We start from the raw sequence: 19,574 nt of genomic DNA on the forward strand, positions 1-19,574 counted from the left end.
TTTTTTTGACTCCCTGAGGGAGGCCTTACCCTCTTGAGGAGTGGGTGGGGGATGGCAACTTGATCAACATTTTGGATCATCAATGGCCCAATATCAATATCTAGAATGTTAGGAGAATTAACATATGAACTTTCCCAGGCAATGTTTGAGTGATAGTCTTTCTGCTGATATAAATTGCAATGTTCTCACATAAGTATGATGACTGCTTCATAGGTCCATGAGCATCCTTTCGTCAGAAGATCATCTCTAAATAGCTATACCTCTTCTGAGGCTGACAGTTGTCTGTTTCTCATAAACACTTCCTACTACGGTGCATAGTAGACACAATTTGTTAGATCCAACACTGAGACCTTTTCTGTAGAAAAGAAAGCATACTGTCTTGTCTTCTACATTTATCTCTACAGCAAGTATGGAAACAGAATCACTTATTTTCTTAAGCCCGCTGGAACGTTCCTACACTCCAACACATATAATACACACAGACGTGTGTTATGTGTGTGGGTGCCTACACATTAGACTACATTCAGTTGTTACCAGTTAAGAACATTTTTTTTTTGACTGAAGCATAGATTCTCCTTTGCCTGATATATGTCCCATTGTGAAGGTTTAGTCTACCCTCTTTGAACCTTTATTGTTTTGCATTGGGTTGTTTTTTTTCTTTCTGTCTTCCTCTGGAGAAAATTGTTGTTCAATAATAAACAGTTTTCTTATGTACTTTCTGCAACAAAAAATTCATAATAGATCTCTCCACAACTATGCTTCAGAACAATAAACCACTACCTGAAGTTTTTAAATGGGGATGATTCTTGCTTGGACAAAGGGAACAGTAAAGAATGACTGGGTTTTCCTTTTGCCATACTTGGCAGTCTTAAATAACCTGGTGAACACACATATTCTACCTTTCCACAGGATCATATGCATATAGAAAATCATTCCTTCTGACCTGAATAATACTAACTAAGTCATAATATATATCAAGGGGCCTGTCTGCACATTTTGGTCTAGCAGAACCTAACCATATAGAAAGGGGCAACACATTAATTGATTTTTCACCAGAACTGTATGGTAAGTCCCTACTGCTAAAGACTACATTGTTTGAATACAGGGCACCAAGAAATCAATCTTAACTTGAACTTAAAGCTCCTTTTCTGGTAGTAACATTCAAGTTCTGGAAGGTGCCATACTGGCTGCCCTGAGAGAAGCTGTAGACACAGCATTGTACAATACCACTCTGCCGATGGGTGAGATAAGGCCAATTGTTGCAATAACTCTATGGGATGGAAAGGGATAACCTGAGATATTTCTGATTTGATTTAATATCTGCTCCACAGAAAGGACTGTATACTCAGCACCATAAAACTGGTGATAAAACTCACATGGATAAGAGGCCACAGGTTGTGGGGAAGAGACCACAGGTTGTGGGGGATGTGTGAGCTGAGTGAGACCTACTGTTTTTTGTTAGTTAGCCATATAGCTTAACTGCTTTTGATAATTTCAGGAGCCTACCAATACACTAGTATTGCTGTCACTGAGGCAAAGAAGCTTCAGTACACTAAAAGGAAGTTCACAGAATAAAAGTCACAGTTGGTCAATGTATTACAAATACATAACTGTTGAATGTTCATCCCTAAACAGGACAACTGTATTGCCTCCTTTAAACTGAAGAGAATATTTAAAATGAGGGTTGGTGAGCAGAGAGAATGTTAGAGCCAGAAGATAAAAAATGCTCTATGACACCTCTCCTTCTGGACATGACACGTCCCTTGTAAGGAAGAGTGTACATCTGCTGCGAATACCATGTGCAAGGCATTTCTACAATGGGGTCTTTCAACATATGCATGGATGTGACTGGTGTGGGTTGGTGATGTTCATGAGACCCCAGATATATTTGAAGATTAGTGTCAATGAATGGTTTTCAAAGGAGAAAATACCATTTATTTTAGTGGTGTAGCTACTGGTAAACTGTCCACAGTTCAGTACATAACCCCCTGGAAGTAGCCATTAATACGATGGGATTTTCGGAGAAGCTTGGAATCCGGAAAAAAAGTAGTTTGAAGGAAGGAGATCAGTTAGCGCTATCAAGGGTAAACGAGGTAATGGTAAAGGAATATAATTAGAATACATTGTTTATTCTAATATAGGATCGTCAAAAATAATGTTAAAATTTTAAAATTAATTAAATTAGACACATAAAATTAAACATGAAAAGGAAACATTCACAAAATAATTCTCATGAGCAAGTAGAAAACAATTCTTTGATCTACTTAATTTTGGTAGTCTATTATATATTTAATTTTAGTATACTTTGTTTCTAGAATAACCAACTAATAAAGACATCAGTACTTTAAAATAGGACACAATTTTAAATACCTTATAGGTCTAACATTTCCTTTAAAACTTGAAGGAGAGGATGCTGAAAAGGAAATTAAAGGACTGGAAGCAATTGCTGGAACAGCAGTCCCTTTTATTAAGCATAGGAAAATGATGAAACTCTATGGCAAACAGGAAAGATAGTAAATCAATGTACAGAATAGCAAAACCATAATGAAAAACATCTTTGGTAAGAGGAAAAATTTCTCAGGGTTCTTCTGTCCTAGTTTGGAGCTTTTTTAGTTCATATTGATTGTAAAATGTAATTGGTTTCTTACGACATTTGAATATATGCATATAAGGGATATTGATCATAGTTATATTTTCTTATCTACCAATGAGAAAAATAACTTTACAAAATAATTATAATAGTAAATGTGATCAAAGCATATTATATACATCTATGAAACCTATTATATACACAGTGGAAGCCATTCTTTTGTACAAGTAATATGCACTTATAAATTTGTCATGAATTTGCAGACTTTGGTGGAATAGACAAAATGCTAAAAGTGTTAATTAGCTTATTTAAAAGAGAGACAGGCTGAAATTCAATGACAAAAGGAATTATTCATTTTAGAAGTCTAATTTAATAAAATTTAGTACCTACGGATTCCTAGTTAGAAATCCCAACCACTTACTCACTTATCCTGTCTTTCAGTGAAGAAAATGATTCTCACAGTATATGCTATCTAAGACAGAAATCAACAGATAAAAGGACAAAGTGAAGTGGGGTCACCTGTTTGCATGGGTCCAGTTGTGAGAGTTTACATACTATTCATTAGGTTCTGTATCTCTTCAGGTAGGCTAAAAAGACTTAATAGTGAGAATGGAGCTTATATGCCTTTTCTATATCCACATATAGATGCCTACTCATATATAGCACAAAATTAGATTAACTTTAAAAGTCTGGAGATTTTCCTAAGACATCTAAAACACTTTCAGATTAAACTTCTAGATATCCCTTACAGTCTGGTCCCATAAAGGAATGGTAAGCAATCTGATGACCCTGTTGTTCTATTGTTATTAAGTGAGTTATGCGTAAAAACAACACTTGCTTAGGACAGCAGGCATGTGCAAGGAGCTAGAGTGGTCCTAAAGTAAAGATGAAGATCAATGAAGGAGGATATATGATAAAAAAAAATGAACGCCCGCCAGCCTTACAGATACATCTAAATATTCTGAACTCTAAGCAAACAGTAGCAGCAGACACATGGTACAGAAAGGGCACATTCTACTTGTCAGGCATCTCATGTGTTATCATTAACTTCAACAATTAAAGTACTGAGCAGTGAATAAATGTTATCTGTGATTACGCATCAAACTCCATAGCAACCGCTTAATCTTATTATCACAATTAATTTTAAAGTATCAACACAAATTCAAAAATAAGGCAGCAAACCCCAAAGTCATTCAAAAATGAACTCAGTGAGTGTTATTCTGATCCGATGATCTAAAACCTGAGTTTTCCTTCATATGTGTTTGTTTGTTTGTTTGTTTACTGGTTTACTTATTTTCTATTTTACCAAGCCTTTTGGTTCTGGCAGAGAAAAGTGTCCATTCCTCACTGCTCCTTGGCAGGAACAGTATAGACATTGAATACGGGTTGGCCTGTGTTGCTCAGAATCGTTCTGAAGACACAGTGAGAGTGTAGAGAAGTGGGTTCACTCTACCTATTGTGTTCCAGTTTGAACCAAATTGAAAGTGAAGTATCTTTTCTTGCATAGACTATAGTAGGAAGTTTATAGCAGGACAGAACCTCTTAATTTGTTTTGATATTATTATTACTGGTCATTTTGGGGGTGATGAGAACTGGCTATACTATGGATCGTGGATAATGGGTTCTTTGCCTCACAAATGTATCATTCACAGATGTTTCATCTGTGTGTAATATAATAAGAAAGGGCCTTGAAAATCTTAGTCTGACAAAAGAATTATAGAAGGAGTTAAAGTAACCAGAATACATTATCTGCAGAAATAGTGATGCCATGATAAAACCTGTTTCTTGGCATTATTAATAAATGCTAATTTTTGATGAATGTGTGGTTGAGATATATACAGAATGACTTCATCCTGGAAAAATTCATAGAGTTGGTACTACTGGGAGTTGAGAGAAACAAAACAAAACAAAATGAAACAAAACAAGACAAAAATCAGATATGATGTGCAAAGTGATTCTGTAATTTCTTTAGTCCAAAAAGTTATCTGCATATTTAAATGACAGAGTGAAATGTCCTGTTTTAAGGACTGGATAAATAGAGAATAGTCATACATTTGGGCAGCCTTCAAATGAAGTTGACTACATTCAAGTTAATTGTTAGTGTCCTCTAATATTAGAAGATCAGTGTGACCCAGCATTCTTGCTCCAACTGCGAAATCATGATACACTATCAATGCATCCTGGATTAGAAAGGCACCTACAGCTTTTATTCCTTGCTGTAGACAAGACAATAAATAATTTATATAATCAACATTTTTCCTTAATAATATTCAGAAAATAAACTCACACTCTAAAACAATATTGCTATAATCAAAAAATTAACACTTGAATAAAGACTAATGCAGCTTTCAAAGTATTTCTTAAACTGATTTATTTTTGCTGAGATGCATAGACACTGAAGTATTTCTGGATGTTTTGAAATGACCTGCTTTTCATGGACATCAGACTTTTGATCTATCTACAGAAAACAAAGGATTGATAGCTGCTATCAAATTTGATAGCAGACTCTGATATAAAAAATTTTCGTGCTGTGAAATTTGAGCTGCCTGTCACTTCCATTATATTATGTCACATCTCACAATGACATACTGCCATGTAACACAATGTAGATCACAATTTAGACAACTGCAATTCATAACTAAACAAGGGAGTCATTTCTTACCAAAAGATTTCCCAGGGGAAGGGAAGGAATCCCTTCACTAAGGTCATCTTCAGCATTGATAGCACCGGCCTACCCATGCTGCCTACCTCACTCTGTATTTACAGAATCTGACTTTCATTTTAAAATCATTTTTCCTCTGCCTCTTCTGACTGTGATGGAGCTAATCAAGGCATTCCCATAGATAGAGAGGACTTAGTAGCAAAGGGCTCATGGTAGCCTAAAAGATGAGTGTGAATTAAAGGTTCATTCACTTTTGCAAAGCTACGGACACATAAACCTAAATGATTAAAAACAAAAATGTAATTTTCAAAGGAAATAGATGGGACAAGAAATTAGATATTAAATGAAATAATCTAAACTCATTAAAAACATCCCTACCCTCTGTAAATAGCACTGTACTCTTGAGGATCAAAGGCCCCAATAAAAGAAATTCTCAGATGCTAAAACTCCTAGCTATGTGCTAAAACCTATGATTCATAAATGCTTCAATGATCAATTTCCATGAGAACCTTGCATAGGTAAGATTTGAATTTTAAGATCTCTGGTTTCATTTAATATTGAAAATTGTACTTTTTGAGTTGGGCCTGGAGTTCAAAGAGACAGAATTTACCTTGTATGCATGACCTTGGTTCAATCTACAGTAGTGACCAAAAAGTACCTTTTATGGAAAAAAATAAGTCATTCTTTGCTAGTAGTACATCAGTTACTTTCAAGGATATTCTGTAAAAGAACTAAGGTACTGATTAATATTATAAAAGCAATGATTCCCTATGAAATGTGTATCTTTTAACTCATAGTATGTCTACACTTTATGTCACACAGTGTGTTGATCTTCATTACATCATCTCTGCCAGTAATTTTATTATTCTTGTAGTTTTCCTTCAGTTCTGTTCATAAATAAATGTACAATTCCTGGATTTAATCATTAAAATACTGATTTAATTTTTTTTAAATTCTCTCATGTTTAAGATCCCCATGCTAATTTTTTTTGTCAACTTGACCCAAACCTAGACATATCTGGAAAGGAAGCATCCTAATTGATTATTAATTCCAGAAGATTGCCTTCTAGGCAACTCTTTGGTGACTTTTTGATTTATGATTGATATGGAAGGTTCCACCCCACTGAGAGGCATGGCATCCCTGTGAGGATGCACCTAGGGCCCAGAGAAAAGCCTTAGTAGCCAGGAGGCACAATCTAGCTCAGAATGGTGTGGCCGCAGACATGAAGCTAAGTCCATAGCTTGCTACATGTGTACTTGATACACCTATTGATATCAAGGTAAAGAGAACATCTGTGTGACTCAGGGCTTTTACATTTAGGTGTCACTCACTATAAATCATTAAGACTTCAGGTTGTTATTTCTGAACAGTCCTTGTGCATGTGCAGAAAACACTATGACTAAAGATTCATCGCCCCAGCTGCCATTTTATGCTTTTTTTTTAAAAAAAAAAGGTTTTGAAATATGCTGGTATAATATTTTATGTGTATTACTGATATATGTAGTATTTGTTTAGCTACTTTTCTGTATTAAACTGTGTACACCTGCAAGCCATTCTTCAGTATGTAGGTTATACTTAATATCCTATAATAAACATCAAAATAAGATATAAACCTATCAGTATAACAGAGACATTACCTTTTTTTTCCTCAGTGGAATAATCTTGTGGTCATGTAGGCTATTTCCAACCTGGACTATCTCCTGACCCTTTTACTTTTAAAACAATGTTGGCCTATAATTTTATCCTTCATTTGAATCACTTTTATATCAGAATTTCTACACTAATTATGCAAGAATAGAGAAATTTTACTTCTTCAGAACTCATCTCTTCTGAAACATCTTCCTGACAAATAAAAAATTGAATCAAACAATTTAATATCTTAAGAAAATTCTTTAATTTCCTTTACTCCATCCATAGAAGATATGCAGAACTACAAATGTCTGAAACATTGGAAACACCTGCCATTGGCTTTTTGAGTTCTTCGAGGATATGAGGGCAAATTAATCCTTTATTAGGTCAAGAATTCTGCCACAAGTTGGTGAGAAACACTTTAATCTTACAGAGCAGTTATCTTTTAATCTTACTCTCTAGTATCTTAATATATGATGAAGCTATCATCTGATTTCTGGAGCAAATATCACTTGATTTCTCTTAAAAATTGTGAAAGAAAACAAAGTATATTGGCTTATTGTGGAACAATCCTTTTCTACAATATGAATATTCACTACTTTCAGTAGTTAATAAATACTGATAGGTCAGGAGCTGGGCAGGAAGGTAAATGGTAAAGTCAAATTAAGAATAAAGGGAAGAAGGATGGCAGAGCCAGGAGATATGCCAGTCAGAAGATGTGAAGCTATATGTGTAAAAAATGAGGCAACAAGCCTTGAGACACATGACAAAGCGTAACTAGAAATATGGGAAAATTTAAAGTCTAACAGATAGCTAGTAGCAAGCCTAGACTATCAGCCAAACATTTAAAATTCATATTCAGTCTCTGAGTCAGTTATTTGGGAGTGGGTGGTAGGGACAAGAAATGTCCATTTACATTGGCTGCTACATCATCGATAGGTACTGCCCTTGGCATTTCACTCCATTGTTCCATGTGTTCCTGACGGCAATTCCTTTCAACAGTACCAAACAGTTATGTTCTATAATAGAATGTCAAAGGCTTATCTAAGCACCTTTTATATAGTGATCTGAAGCTTTTAATCTTCTTCTAGTTGCACAATTTTGCACATTCAGTACATTAAAATGGCTGAACCTTAGTACTTTAGCAATAACAGTTTCATTGAAGATGTGTAGAAGGTGAATTCTTAGGGTTGAGGGGAGGTCAATCATAAGGCGACCTTCCATAAACTAGTAAAGGCTAATCTAAGTAAATAAAAGAAGTTGTAGAAAGGTGGCTGTTTCAGTCTTCTGCGCAAAGATTCTCTTTGTTTTCCAAATCACTACAGTGAGCAGCCTCAACAGCCAAGCAAAAGATGGCAGTAATTCTAGAAAACAAGCTTCAGGTATGAAAACAAAGCTAGCAAGTGTCCTATCCTGGTATATAGGTCATCATTACTACCTTCCTTTATAGAGTTCATCATCCACTCTCCCTTTATAGCATCCATAGGTGCTGTAGACTAGGCAGTAAATATACAATGTACCCAGTTTCATACGCAGAAATCAATCTAATACCCTTTCCGTGAGCTAGAAGGCTTCTGCAAATATTACCTAGACACTTCCTTAATTAATAAAATAACCTTGTGTAGATATAAGAAGAAGCATGGATTATGTATAATCAGACTAGATCATAATTAACATGTTTTCATAAGCAAAATAGTATTGCCATTTACAACACACACACACACACACTGTATGGTAACTGAAATCACCATATCTGCGGGTCACTGTGATATTGTAAAGAACTCAGCAACATATTTTGACCTTGCACATTAACTAATGTTCTTCATCATCCCTCATCTAGACTTTCTCATGATGAAAACATCATTATGAAATACAGGGGAGACTCAGCTGTCCCTGGCTATAGATTGATGTCATCACTCCAACAAGTCAAATTATTTCTTAAGATGGAAATGATAGAATCAATGAAACCTAACTCTCTTTTATGTAGGGCTAGGTTCACAAATTGGGTAAGGTCTAAGAGGAAACTTTATGACAGTATAGTAGTAGAATGTGGATCATTCCACTCTAAATCAGTGTACTCTGCAGAACAGCCTATGAATTTCTACACAATATGACAAATCCTCCTGTTAAATTATGGCATCCTCTCTGAGAATTCAATTGGTATTCAAAAAGTGAATTCCGAGGAGAACAGAATACACTATATAGGAGGGAAAGTCAATATCTATTTTATTGACTACGTTATTCCCAACTCACAGAGCACTCTCTGACATGTGTGAGTCACAAAATAAATGGATAGCAAATAAATGAATGAGTGAATAAAGATAGAATATATTATTAATAACTTTATGTGAAGGAGACATTTCTTGATTCACGTCTGACTGAGCAGGAACCATGAGGCACTGCAAAGGAAAGCAAGCAGGGCAAACTTCACAAAACCTGATAACAATAGAGATGAGGAAAAACAGGATCCTTTAGTTATTCTTAGCAATGATGAGAAAATAGCTAGATAGAGAATGCAAGGAGTGGAAGGTTTATATTCCAGGAAAAATGGAGGGGAAGGAATTTGATGTCTAACTTGTTTAGTGTTTTTGAAACCAAAGAATAAATCAAGTGTTTGTGGGCAGAATGATGGAAAATAGAATTGTTTTTGAATTCAATTGTGTAGTCATAACTTAAAATGAAACAGAATAGATTTTTCTTTGGTTTTAACTCTTGTTAACTTACATATTCTACTTAACTGAAATGTATAAATCATAAATGGTTTGTTATCAACAGCATGCTGCTGATAAAAAACAATAAACAATAAATAATGAATTCCTAAAGAAGACTTTTCAGTTTTATACATAATCTTACTTTATGTATTAGAGATCCTGTGAATCTCTCAGTGAAAACTGAGCCTTACATTTTATGATTGAAAAGGAAGTCCCATATTCTTTATGAGCAATGGCTGAAAATAAATGGAAATAACAAATCCTTGTTTTGGTGGGTATGCTGTCTGAATAACTACTGTAGAAATGAGTTCAGTGTCCCCATAGTGAAATAGAAGAAAAGATACCCATTATCATATCCACACAGCTACAATGTAGGTACATTGCCTGGGGAAAAAACAGTAACAATGGATGCACTATTGTTGAAGGATGGCGTCTCGAATAATGGACACCTGCGAAAAGAACTGTAATTTTTAATGAGCTTTTCTTAGCGAAAGCATCCTACGATGATGAACTTAAGGAGGCATATGCTAGTCAGAAAGAGTCTACGTGACATATCCACTGTGAAAGGGTTAACGCTCAAATTCAGCCTGGAGACATTTAACTCACTTAACTGCAGAAGAAGGAGGAACCTTTCTTTATCCTGAATAGAATAATAAATTTCTTGATGATTCCGTGGGAGGAATGTTCCGTCTGGCTGGCTCATGATCAGAAAACTTGCTTTAGATTATGCCACAAATTTTGATTTTGGGAAAACAAGAGTCTGAAATTAGCTGACAGAAATCAAAGGTTAAAAAAGGGGGAAAAATGAGTTGGTTACCTAGGCAAAGTGTTTCCCTTAGAGTTCCCAGGACTCAGTATTAGGATAGTAAGTAAATCAAAGCATTGAAAAGAGAGTTACCACTGTGAAGAGAAAGCCGAGCTTCAGTTTCTTAAGAGAGATTTTAAAAAATACAGAGGAAAACTTTTTCTACCTACAAATCAATCTCAGAATCCTTCTCCTCCTCCTGGCTCTTCTTTTGTAAGTCTTTGTCTTTCTAAAATACCACCTTGGGAACAATAAGGAGATTGGCTGCAAAGTCTTTCAGTGGAAATAAATGTCTTTCTTGATGAGGTCACTCTGGAAATTACTTCTCTATATAGAAAAGAAAAAAAAATTAAAGACACCTGGTTGGAATGATATGCTAGAGAAGTTATAAAGGGTTAAAATTATATTCATATCAAAAAAGATCATGTTCTGGTTATTGATGAGTGGTTTTCCACATCCCCATAGATGTCTCAGACTGAATTTCGATGTATACATCACAACAGAGGTCAGCAGTAGCCTGGTGCTGTTATCCTGTATTATGGATGAAAGAACTGATAATCACAGTAAATCATCTACAGAAATAATATTCTTTTTTAAAGATTTATTTATTTGTTATGTATACAATGTTCTGCCGGCATGTGTCCCTGAGGACCAGAAGTTTGCACCAGATCTTATTACATGTGGTTGTGAGCCACCATGTAGTTGTTGGGAATTGAACTCAGGACCTCTGGAAGAATAATCAGTGCTCTTAAACACTGAGCCATCTCTCCAGCCCTAGAAATGATCTTCTTACAGTGGATATTTTGATAGAACAAAATGTGTTAATTAATTATAATCTGAACTACAAGTAAATATTTTATAGATACTGAACTCATGGCACACAGGTTTACTCAAAAGCTCTATTCAGCATTCATGTCATTTATGTTATCAATTATAAACAGAATCCTTTAAAATTATCAGCTATAATAATAAACAATTATTTGCTTAGAGTGAGATTCTTTTTTATGTGTTTTTCTGACATGCTGGTGTTGGCCCCATGGCCTCATACACACAACTCTGAATCATCCTTACTTTACAGCAGTATTAAGGGAAACTGAAAGGTTTCCAAGGAGAGGTGAAACAATTTAGAGATTCTGATTCTTTTGTTAAATGTTTTCAAGACTAACTAAGTACTAGTCAAGTTTAAGTTCACTGTGTATTTTTCTCACATAGGCCCTCCTTAAAAAGAAAAGCTTCACAGTTTCCTCCTTTCCCTGTGTTAAATCGGTTCAATATTTTAATACAAGTCACAAAAGTTTCCATTACAGTAGTCAGTGATGTTACAAGTCCAATCAAAAGATTATTTTACCTACAGTGTTCAGGCTGGAAAAAAGCAGGTTCTGCAGACCTCAAATTTCCTGAAAGCAAGATATTTCTGTATCTGTAAAAGGTCCATTTATCTTCTTTGTCTTCTTATACTGAATTGTTGGGTATTTTCCATTTCCATGGTTAGAATTGAAGCCAATACTGAAATGTGGTCAGCAAAAACTCTTTGTTTATAAATTCACCCAAGTATAAGATGAAGCAGCCAATGTCTGTACCACAAAATCAAAAGATTCAAGGTGCTCTGAAGTTTACATATGCAAAATATAAATGGCTCCTCATGTTTGACCTTTCATTTTCCCTTCTTTCACTTTGAAAATGGCCATTTTATTATGGCAGAAATATTATTCCTATATACTTAGAAGGAGAATTATTTGTGAAATCATTCAACTGTGTAGTATAAAAGAGACAGCTCATTTCTATCTCATTTTGTCTTTGATTATGAATTAGTGGTGTGAAAATTGCATGGGGACCAATTTATTTAAGAAGAAAGATCACAATAATTTCGAGTTGGAAGACATGGCTGCAAAGTCCTCAGAAAATGCACAGTTTTTCAGCTGTCTGCATGAAGATCAAATTAAGTGGGAGAGTAATTCACCTCTCAAGTATGGATTTGAATGTATTGGACACTGCAAAATTTTTATTCTCATACCCTTAAATGTATAAATTCTGATTATCTCAGTTTAGAAACATCAATTCATAACCATTTAAAAGTAGAGATTAAAGGAAATAAATGATTAATAATTATAAATATAATTGGAGGATTTGATTTTATCTTATACTTCCAACACTAGATATCACAGCAAATAGCAACAAAAATATCATCATCGACTATACATTCGCTTATCATTAACACAGAAAACACAAACTACATAACGGGATCCCATAGCTCCATCTTTGTGTCTATATACTACCTATCTATCAACCTATACAAATACTTTAAAATTGACAAACTCTTTGACTATTTTAATTGCTTCTCTATATTATCAAGACATCTTGTTTTTATTATTTTTCACAGTAGATGTTCATATAGCAGTGCAGTAGTAGCCTATGAAGGAGCTCTTGAATTTACAATCTAGGCAAAGGCAAATTGTGTATAAACTACATATCTACCCAAAAAGCCCTTCAACATCATGATTTATTCTACAAGGGGATGTTGAATATTTGGATCCTGAATCCAAAGTCACAGTGAACAAATGTCTTACATTCTACAGGACAGTCCTAGTTTATGGTGTTTTCCAGACGTAAATATGAACAGCAGCTTCTTTCTCTTTAATAAAAACATCCACCCTTAGAAAAACAAATTTTACAGTCGTAATTTTCAAAACAAAAGACTTTATGATTTAAAATGAACAATTGTAGTAAAAGGAATATCTTTTCTTTTCTTTTCTTTTCTTTCTGTGTTTTTATCCTGTGTCATTTTGTAACACTTAGACTTCTTTTCAAACCTAGGGGATAGGACAAAATTTGGTCTCTTATTTTCTCGTTCTAAAACAAAACACACAATCCATGCAGCTTTAAGTACTCCTCTGAAAGATTATTGTAATGTGTAACACATTTTCTTTGCTTTTTTCGACTAATTTCAAAATTACAGAGAGAACAGAGGAAATCCATTCATTATTAAATGATATTTTATTCTCAGAAATATTTCCTTTTAAATAGAGGCTGAAATTAGACTTTCCCTGGAATCCAGTAATCTACCTTCTCTTTCACACAACACTTGTGTACAGAGCCTTCCAAGGCCACAGTTATAAACAGGCAATTCTAGAAATTATGGAATGGGCTGGAAAAACTAAGGTTCTCTGAATATAAAGAAGGAGAACACATTACTTCATGAAGATTTTTTTAAATGTAGAGTATTTTATATAAAAATAATCCAGATACCAGTTATCTCCTGGTCCAAATAAGCAGGAGCCACATTATTTTAGATTCTCAAGTCAGCCTAACATTCATGAATGGACTTTTTCACATAGGCATATACACAAAATTTTCTTAAAAAGATGAATCCTTCTTGTCTTCGTAAAAGAACAAAATAATGTTCTTGTATAAGAGTTTCTGACTGGGATGATGAACATGCAAGCACTCCATTCTAAAGGTGAGAGACTGAAATGTTGTCCCTTTAATGTTTATAATAGTGAGAGCTGGAGAGGTGAGTAATGTCTGTATAATGACCTTCTTGCTTCCTTTTCTGTGACGCATCTCCATTTATCAAAGTATCCCCAAAGATCTAAGTAGCATTGCAATGAATGGCAAGGCCATAATACATTTAACATAAGCCATAAAATCATATTTTATTTCATAACAGAATTTTCTCCAAATCCATTAACCTCCTTCACACTGAGATACCAATATCCCACACTGCCATCAGGAACCAAAGTTTCCTACTCTAATTGAATATAAATTCTACATGAAGCATTTGGAAAGCCAAAAAAATACCTATAAGAAAACTAGAAATCTGATGTGGAAAATGCTAATATTCTAATGGTTAAGTCTAAGATAAATATATTAGAGCCCAATTAAAGCTAAAATTGCTTTTTAAAAATTTGGTAGCTGAGGAAATAACAACATATAAATGAAATGTACTTTTAAAGGCTAAGTTATAACCTTACTTTACAATAAACCACAGGAAAAGGAATACAGGAAAAGAACCCATATTAGAAAGTGTCTAAAAAATAATGGAATAGAGCCGGGCGGTGGTGGTGCACATCTTTAACCCCAGCACTTGTGAGGCCCAGGCAGGTGGATTACTGTGAGTGCAAGGCCAATATGGTGTATAAGAGCTAGTTCCAGGACAGGCGCCAAAGCTACAGAGAAACCCTTCTCAAAAAAACAACAACAAAAAAGATAGATTAAATATTCTCTGTGTTTTAGAGAAATAAAATTAGTTTGTACTACTTCCCTAAAAGTAGTATAAAAATGTTCTTCAAATAGGTTTTTGTATACTATTTGCTATTATTAATGTTGGTTCAGGATTAAAACAAAAACCTCGATTGTGTACCCACAAACCAGGCAATATTAAAACAGACTTTCACTAACGACTTAGTAAATATTCAATTAAAAGTTAACAACTACAAAGTGCAAACCATTTCATTCTGTGAAAGATATCTCAGGTTGTCAGTCTGCTGGAAAGTATTTAAGGGGGTGACTGAGGTATTCCCTGGTATAATGCCAATTTTAATCAACAGATTTTTTTAATCTATAATTTCAATATTCGGAAGAAGAAGTTAGGTATCTACCTTGCTATGTTGCTGATAAAATGGCTTCAGCTACTCATGACAAAATTATTTCAACTATATTTCCCATTTGCATTGAGAAATGACTTGCCATTTCCCAGTTCCTACCCTGCAGCATTTCTCAAAGTCAACATATTTACCTTCATTTTTCTTGATGGTGAAATTTGGGTTGTTGACCATTTCTGGAAGAAGACTGTACAAGAAATAATGTCCATTTTTGGGATCATCTTTGTCCATGGCGCTTACTGTTTGAATGACCTGTAACATAAAACGGGCATCAGCATTTCTGATCACTTCAGAGGGCTCCCATTGCTTGTAATAGGCCAGTGATATCCTTTTTGTGGTCTGGTACTTTGGTCCAAAGACTCATTTTCAGCTTTCTAAATCGTCATGGATGGTTTGTGCCAAGAATGGTTTGAGCAGTATCCATCACTTTAAAACCTCAGCTGTGATAAGTTGATGAAAATTAAGAGCATTACCTTCATTTCCATTTGATGTCTGTAACTTGAAATAGCAAAGTTAAGTGTATTTGAAAGTTCCACTGGGCAATTACAGGTTTCTTTCCAATTTGAGTATTTACGGGCATCTAGAATGAGATTTGGAACTGTTACAGTGACTGGAGTGGGCTTTGGGGAGGACTTTGGAGGTAAGACTTAAACCTTGAATCCTCACAACACCTTTTTACCCATTAGAATATGTGTCGATGCCAGATGAAGTGCCCCTTACACAAAACTTCCTGGGGAGCTGTGTTGTTCTCTTCCAATAACGAATGTTGTTTTTAAAGTTAGTGGATAATATATCAAACAATGCTTGGCTTTGTATCCCGAGGTCACTAGATGACAGGGATCAGAAGAACGGCTGCTGTTCAGACAGACAAATATTCTTGGAATACTACACTGAAAGTTCTATGTTCATTTTCAAATTCATACTAACAATGCCACTTTGTTTCCTAGGATGACAGGGGATTATCTTAATATTCATTTATGATTTCATGATATTGGTTACTTCAACAGGAAACAGTCCACAAGAGCAAAAAAATGTGGCTCATATGGCATATAACTATCACATGATTCCAATAAGAATGAATCTTGATAGCAAAGGTGGTAATAGATATAGCAAAAGTGTGATGAGAAGGAAGTGCTCTCAGAATAATAAAATGCTGAGTAAATAATGATGCTTCCAAATATATTGTGTATATTTGAATATAAATGTTCCATTGGATTTTGAAATTTTCAATGGAAAGGAAAAAGATTATTTTTGTATGACTTTATCTTGTGACTTATGATTTATTCAAATGTGAGAACTATGATCTCTGAACTTTAGTATTTTTGAGACTTTGCATTGTACCATAAAATATATTTGGAAAAGTATTAAAGCTAAAAATTAAAGTTTATGTTACTTTTAAATTTTGTTAAGAAATGTATCTAGTTACATTATATAACTCATTATAATTACAGTCAGCTTGGGTCACCCTATGACCCTAAGTAGCTACAAGTGCAACTCATCATTAAGCATAGAGGCACTCATTAAGAGAGAGGTTTCCTGAGTTAAACTTTCCACATCGAAATCACAGTTTTAGTGTTCCTTCTTTAAAGAAGTAATTTCAGACAATCTGAAACCTAATTTCTTTTTATGCATAAAACACAGTGTTTTTTTCCATGGGTAAATTAGGATTATTTTTTACATTGAAATAATATTGTTATGAAAAGTCCAATAAAATAATCATTTTTAATGCATTTATTAAGGCCAAGGCTACTATTTGATTATGTGATGCTTTATTTGTTCTAGAAATTAGAATAGAAAACTACTGTAACTCAAACAAGGAAGCAATCGAACCCTACCCAGATTTGAAAAGAAAGAAATGTTACTTACTCTTGCCAAACACATAGAATATAAGCTTTCACTTAAGGGCATGGATTAGCTCTGGGATCATAGTGTCAAAATTTTTTTTGAACAAAAGGGCCAGGTAAGAAAATGTTTAGTTCACACAACTCCTTGAAGCACTTTGAATATACAGTTATTTAGGAGACAAGTGCAAACTGACCCCTTTACTTAAGAATAACTGTGAGAATCTCATGTGGTAAGTCAAATGGATGACAGGGCTCTCCTTTGAATCAGGTTTGCCAACCTTTTATGCCTTTACCCAAATCTCTACATTGACTTTCTGTAACAGGTTAGACTGTTAGAGGGGTCATCCATTTTGTATGAGAGTTCAATGAATAATGGAACAGTTGAGGAAATAGTTTCTTGATAATCTGGGGTCACAACTAAGTGTGTTTTAATAGTATACCTTGACTATGTACTAATATTCATAGTATTTATATATAATGTGGATGAAACCTCCCATATGTACTGACTAAATGACTCACATAAGAGTGATTTGATTAGTGAATTCAATATATTGAAAATAACACATGCAATCCATAATCTATTAACCCTGTAGAAAAGGAATACAGCTACTTACCATACCACACCTCAGAACTTTCGTCTGAACATCATACTGGAAATGAAGCATGCTTTTCCCATCATTAATGTCAATGAGCACTCATTAGATACGTGCTTTCTGCATCTTACCCTGAACTAACAAACCAAGAAGTATCAGGGCAGGCCTCAACAACACGCAAGTTCCACAATCCAGTTGATTCTGCCCTAAAGCCATTTTAAATACATGACTAAAAAGAGCAGCGCTCATGGCGTTTTGGTCATTAGGGTAGAAGGGGCTTATTGTAAGAGACAATCCATGCTATCTTCATGACGTGCTAGGAATAAAGGGATTAAAGTGGTGAATCTAGTTGACTTTCCAAACATCCCATACATTGGTTGCAGTTAGCATTTTGGGGTAAACTATATTCAAGATTTCATTTTACTTTAATACAGGTCACTACTGCCTCAGCACTTTATCTAAATGTTGATGAGGGTAGATCGTTTGAAGGACGCTGTGCCATTAAAATTCATTAAGACATCCATGTTAAGAAGGCTGAATTTTTCAGTGATGTAATAACATCTGAATACACTTAGTTTAAACTGTGGAATACAAAGAAGTGCAGATGTATTCAAGGGAGTGAACCTCTAGAGAGTCTTGTTACAGAGCAAGAGCAGAGATGGCAAGTGGAATTCTCAGAGTTCCTACTGTGAGGTTCTGTGACCTCCATTGATTTTTAATATAATTAAAAATATCATGCAAGGAAATTTATAAAAATATCCAGAGAATTTACAGATGAGAGATCTGTACACAATTTTCAGTTTACATATCTTCTCTTCTCTGTATGAATTTACTGCAACAAGGCTGTTAAGGCTTTGAAATTTCTGATGACATTTATTCAGCTTAAACGAAGACTGAAAACAAATTCTTTACCTCTTTCAAAAAAGAAAGCAAAGAGTACTTAGGGTATTATTAAGGAAATGCATTTCAAAGCCAGGCTTGAATTATGATGTTCACAGACATTGTATTTCTTGAAACTCATCAAAGAATCTTTTAAAAAAAAGAAACTAAATAGAAAGATTCAATAGTATGCATAACAATATAATTTTGGTTCTAATAAAATATTAGATTATCTTTGTTTCTAAATCTGTATGGGATTCTTTTAATTCATATAAAATTGTATGTTCTAATAATTTGCATTTTTTGAAGATCCAATCTATTAACAAGCGTATCATGTGATCAATAGAACATTACCAACGTGTTCTTGGGGTTACTACTCATTAATTTGTTCTTAAGTCTCTAAATATGACAGTCTGCGAAGTTTTCCCACTCAGTGCTTTATATGCCAAGTAGCAGCAAGTAATTATTTAATAGATGTTAGATAATTGTAAGTATATCAAATTCATCCTAATGACCTTCTAGATTTTTATTATTCGTAATACAGATAAGTAAACTAATGGATATATGGATAAATAAGTGACAACTTGAACATTTTTTTCTTCCTTATTTAGCCCTATAATACCCTAAGAAATAAGTTCTCTGGGGCTACATAGTACATCAAAGCATTAGTATGTCTCATCCTTAATGTGTGTCAATAAAGACTGGCTTCTTCTCACAGGTATGCAATGTTCATTCAAAGTCCACGGACATTCACATTTTCTATATATGCGTTCTAGGAGAGATGAGCTTAGATTTCTAACATATTTGGAACTGAAAAGTGGACCATATATCCCTGTTGTTCTTTTCCTTGCTTTCAACAATTTTATGGTACTACTGATTCTGAAAGGTAAAATTTATAACTAAATTAATATTTATAATCATAGCTCAACCTGGAGACAAGATAAGAAAGTACTAATGTGTTACAACGTTTGAAATATTCTTCAGGGATTCTGAAAAGAAAAACAATGCACACAAATACATGTGTATTCATTTGTATGTGTGTATATTCTCTAAAAATGCTGCAATGATGGTCACCAAGGTCATAAAGCACCCTGCCATTCAGAAAATGTTACTTTTTAACTTCTCAGTGATTTAATTAAAAGGTGATGTAAAGGAAATTGTCAATAAAAGAATGGAATGTGTAAGATTGTAGGATACAGTATTTTTAAAAATTCTCTCTTATTTTTCTTCTATTGACTGATTTATTGTGGATATATATAT

The 19,574-nt window shown here is 34.2% G+C and overlaps 1 protein-coding gene across 3 annotated transcripts in view; it reads right to left on the bottom strand.

Annotated features, from left to right (window-relative positions):
- The window catches only part of Cdh8 (cadherin 8), a 375,044-nt gene that overhangs the window by 41,718 nt on the left and 313,752 nt on the right, over positions 1-19,574 (bottom strand). For all 3 annotated transcript variants that reach the window (XM_048431500.3, XM_048431489.3, XM_048431497.3), the window contains exon 10: positions 15,133-15,250. In XM_048431500.3, the coding sequence (XP_048287457.1) occupies positions 15,133-15,250 (118 nt within the window). The remainder of the gene's footprint in view (positions 1-15,132; positions 15,251-19,574) is intronic.

This window comes from Myodes glareolus, chromosome 22, assembly GCF_982192425.1.
Source record: "Myodes glareolus chromosome 22, mMyoGla1.1, whole genome shotgun sequence".
Taxonomy (NCBI): Eukaryota; Metazoa; Chordata; class Mammalia; order Rodentia; family Cricetidae; genus Myodes; species Myodes glareolus.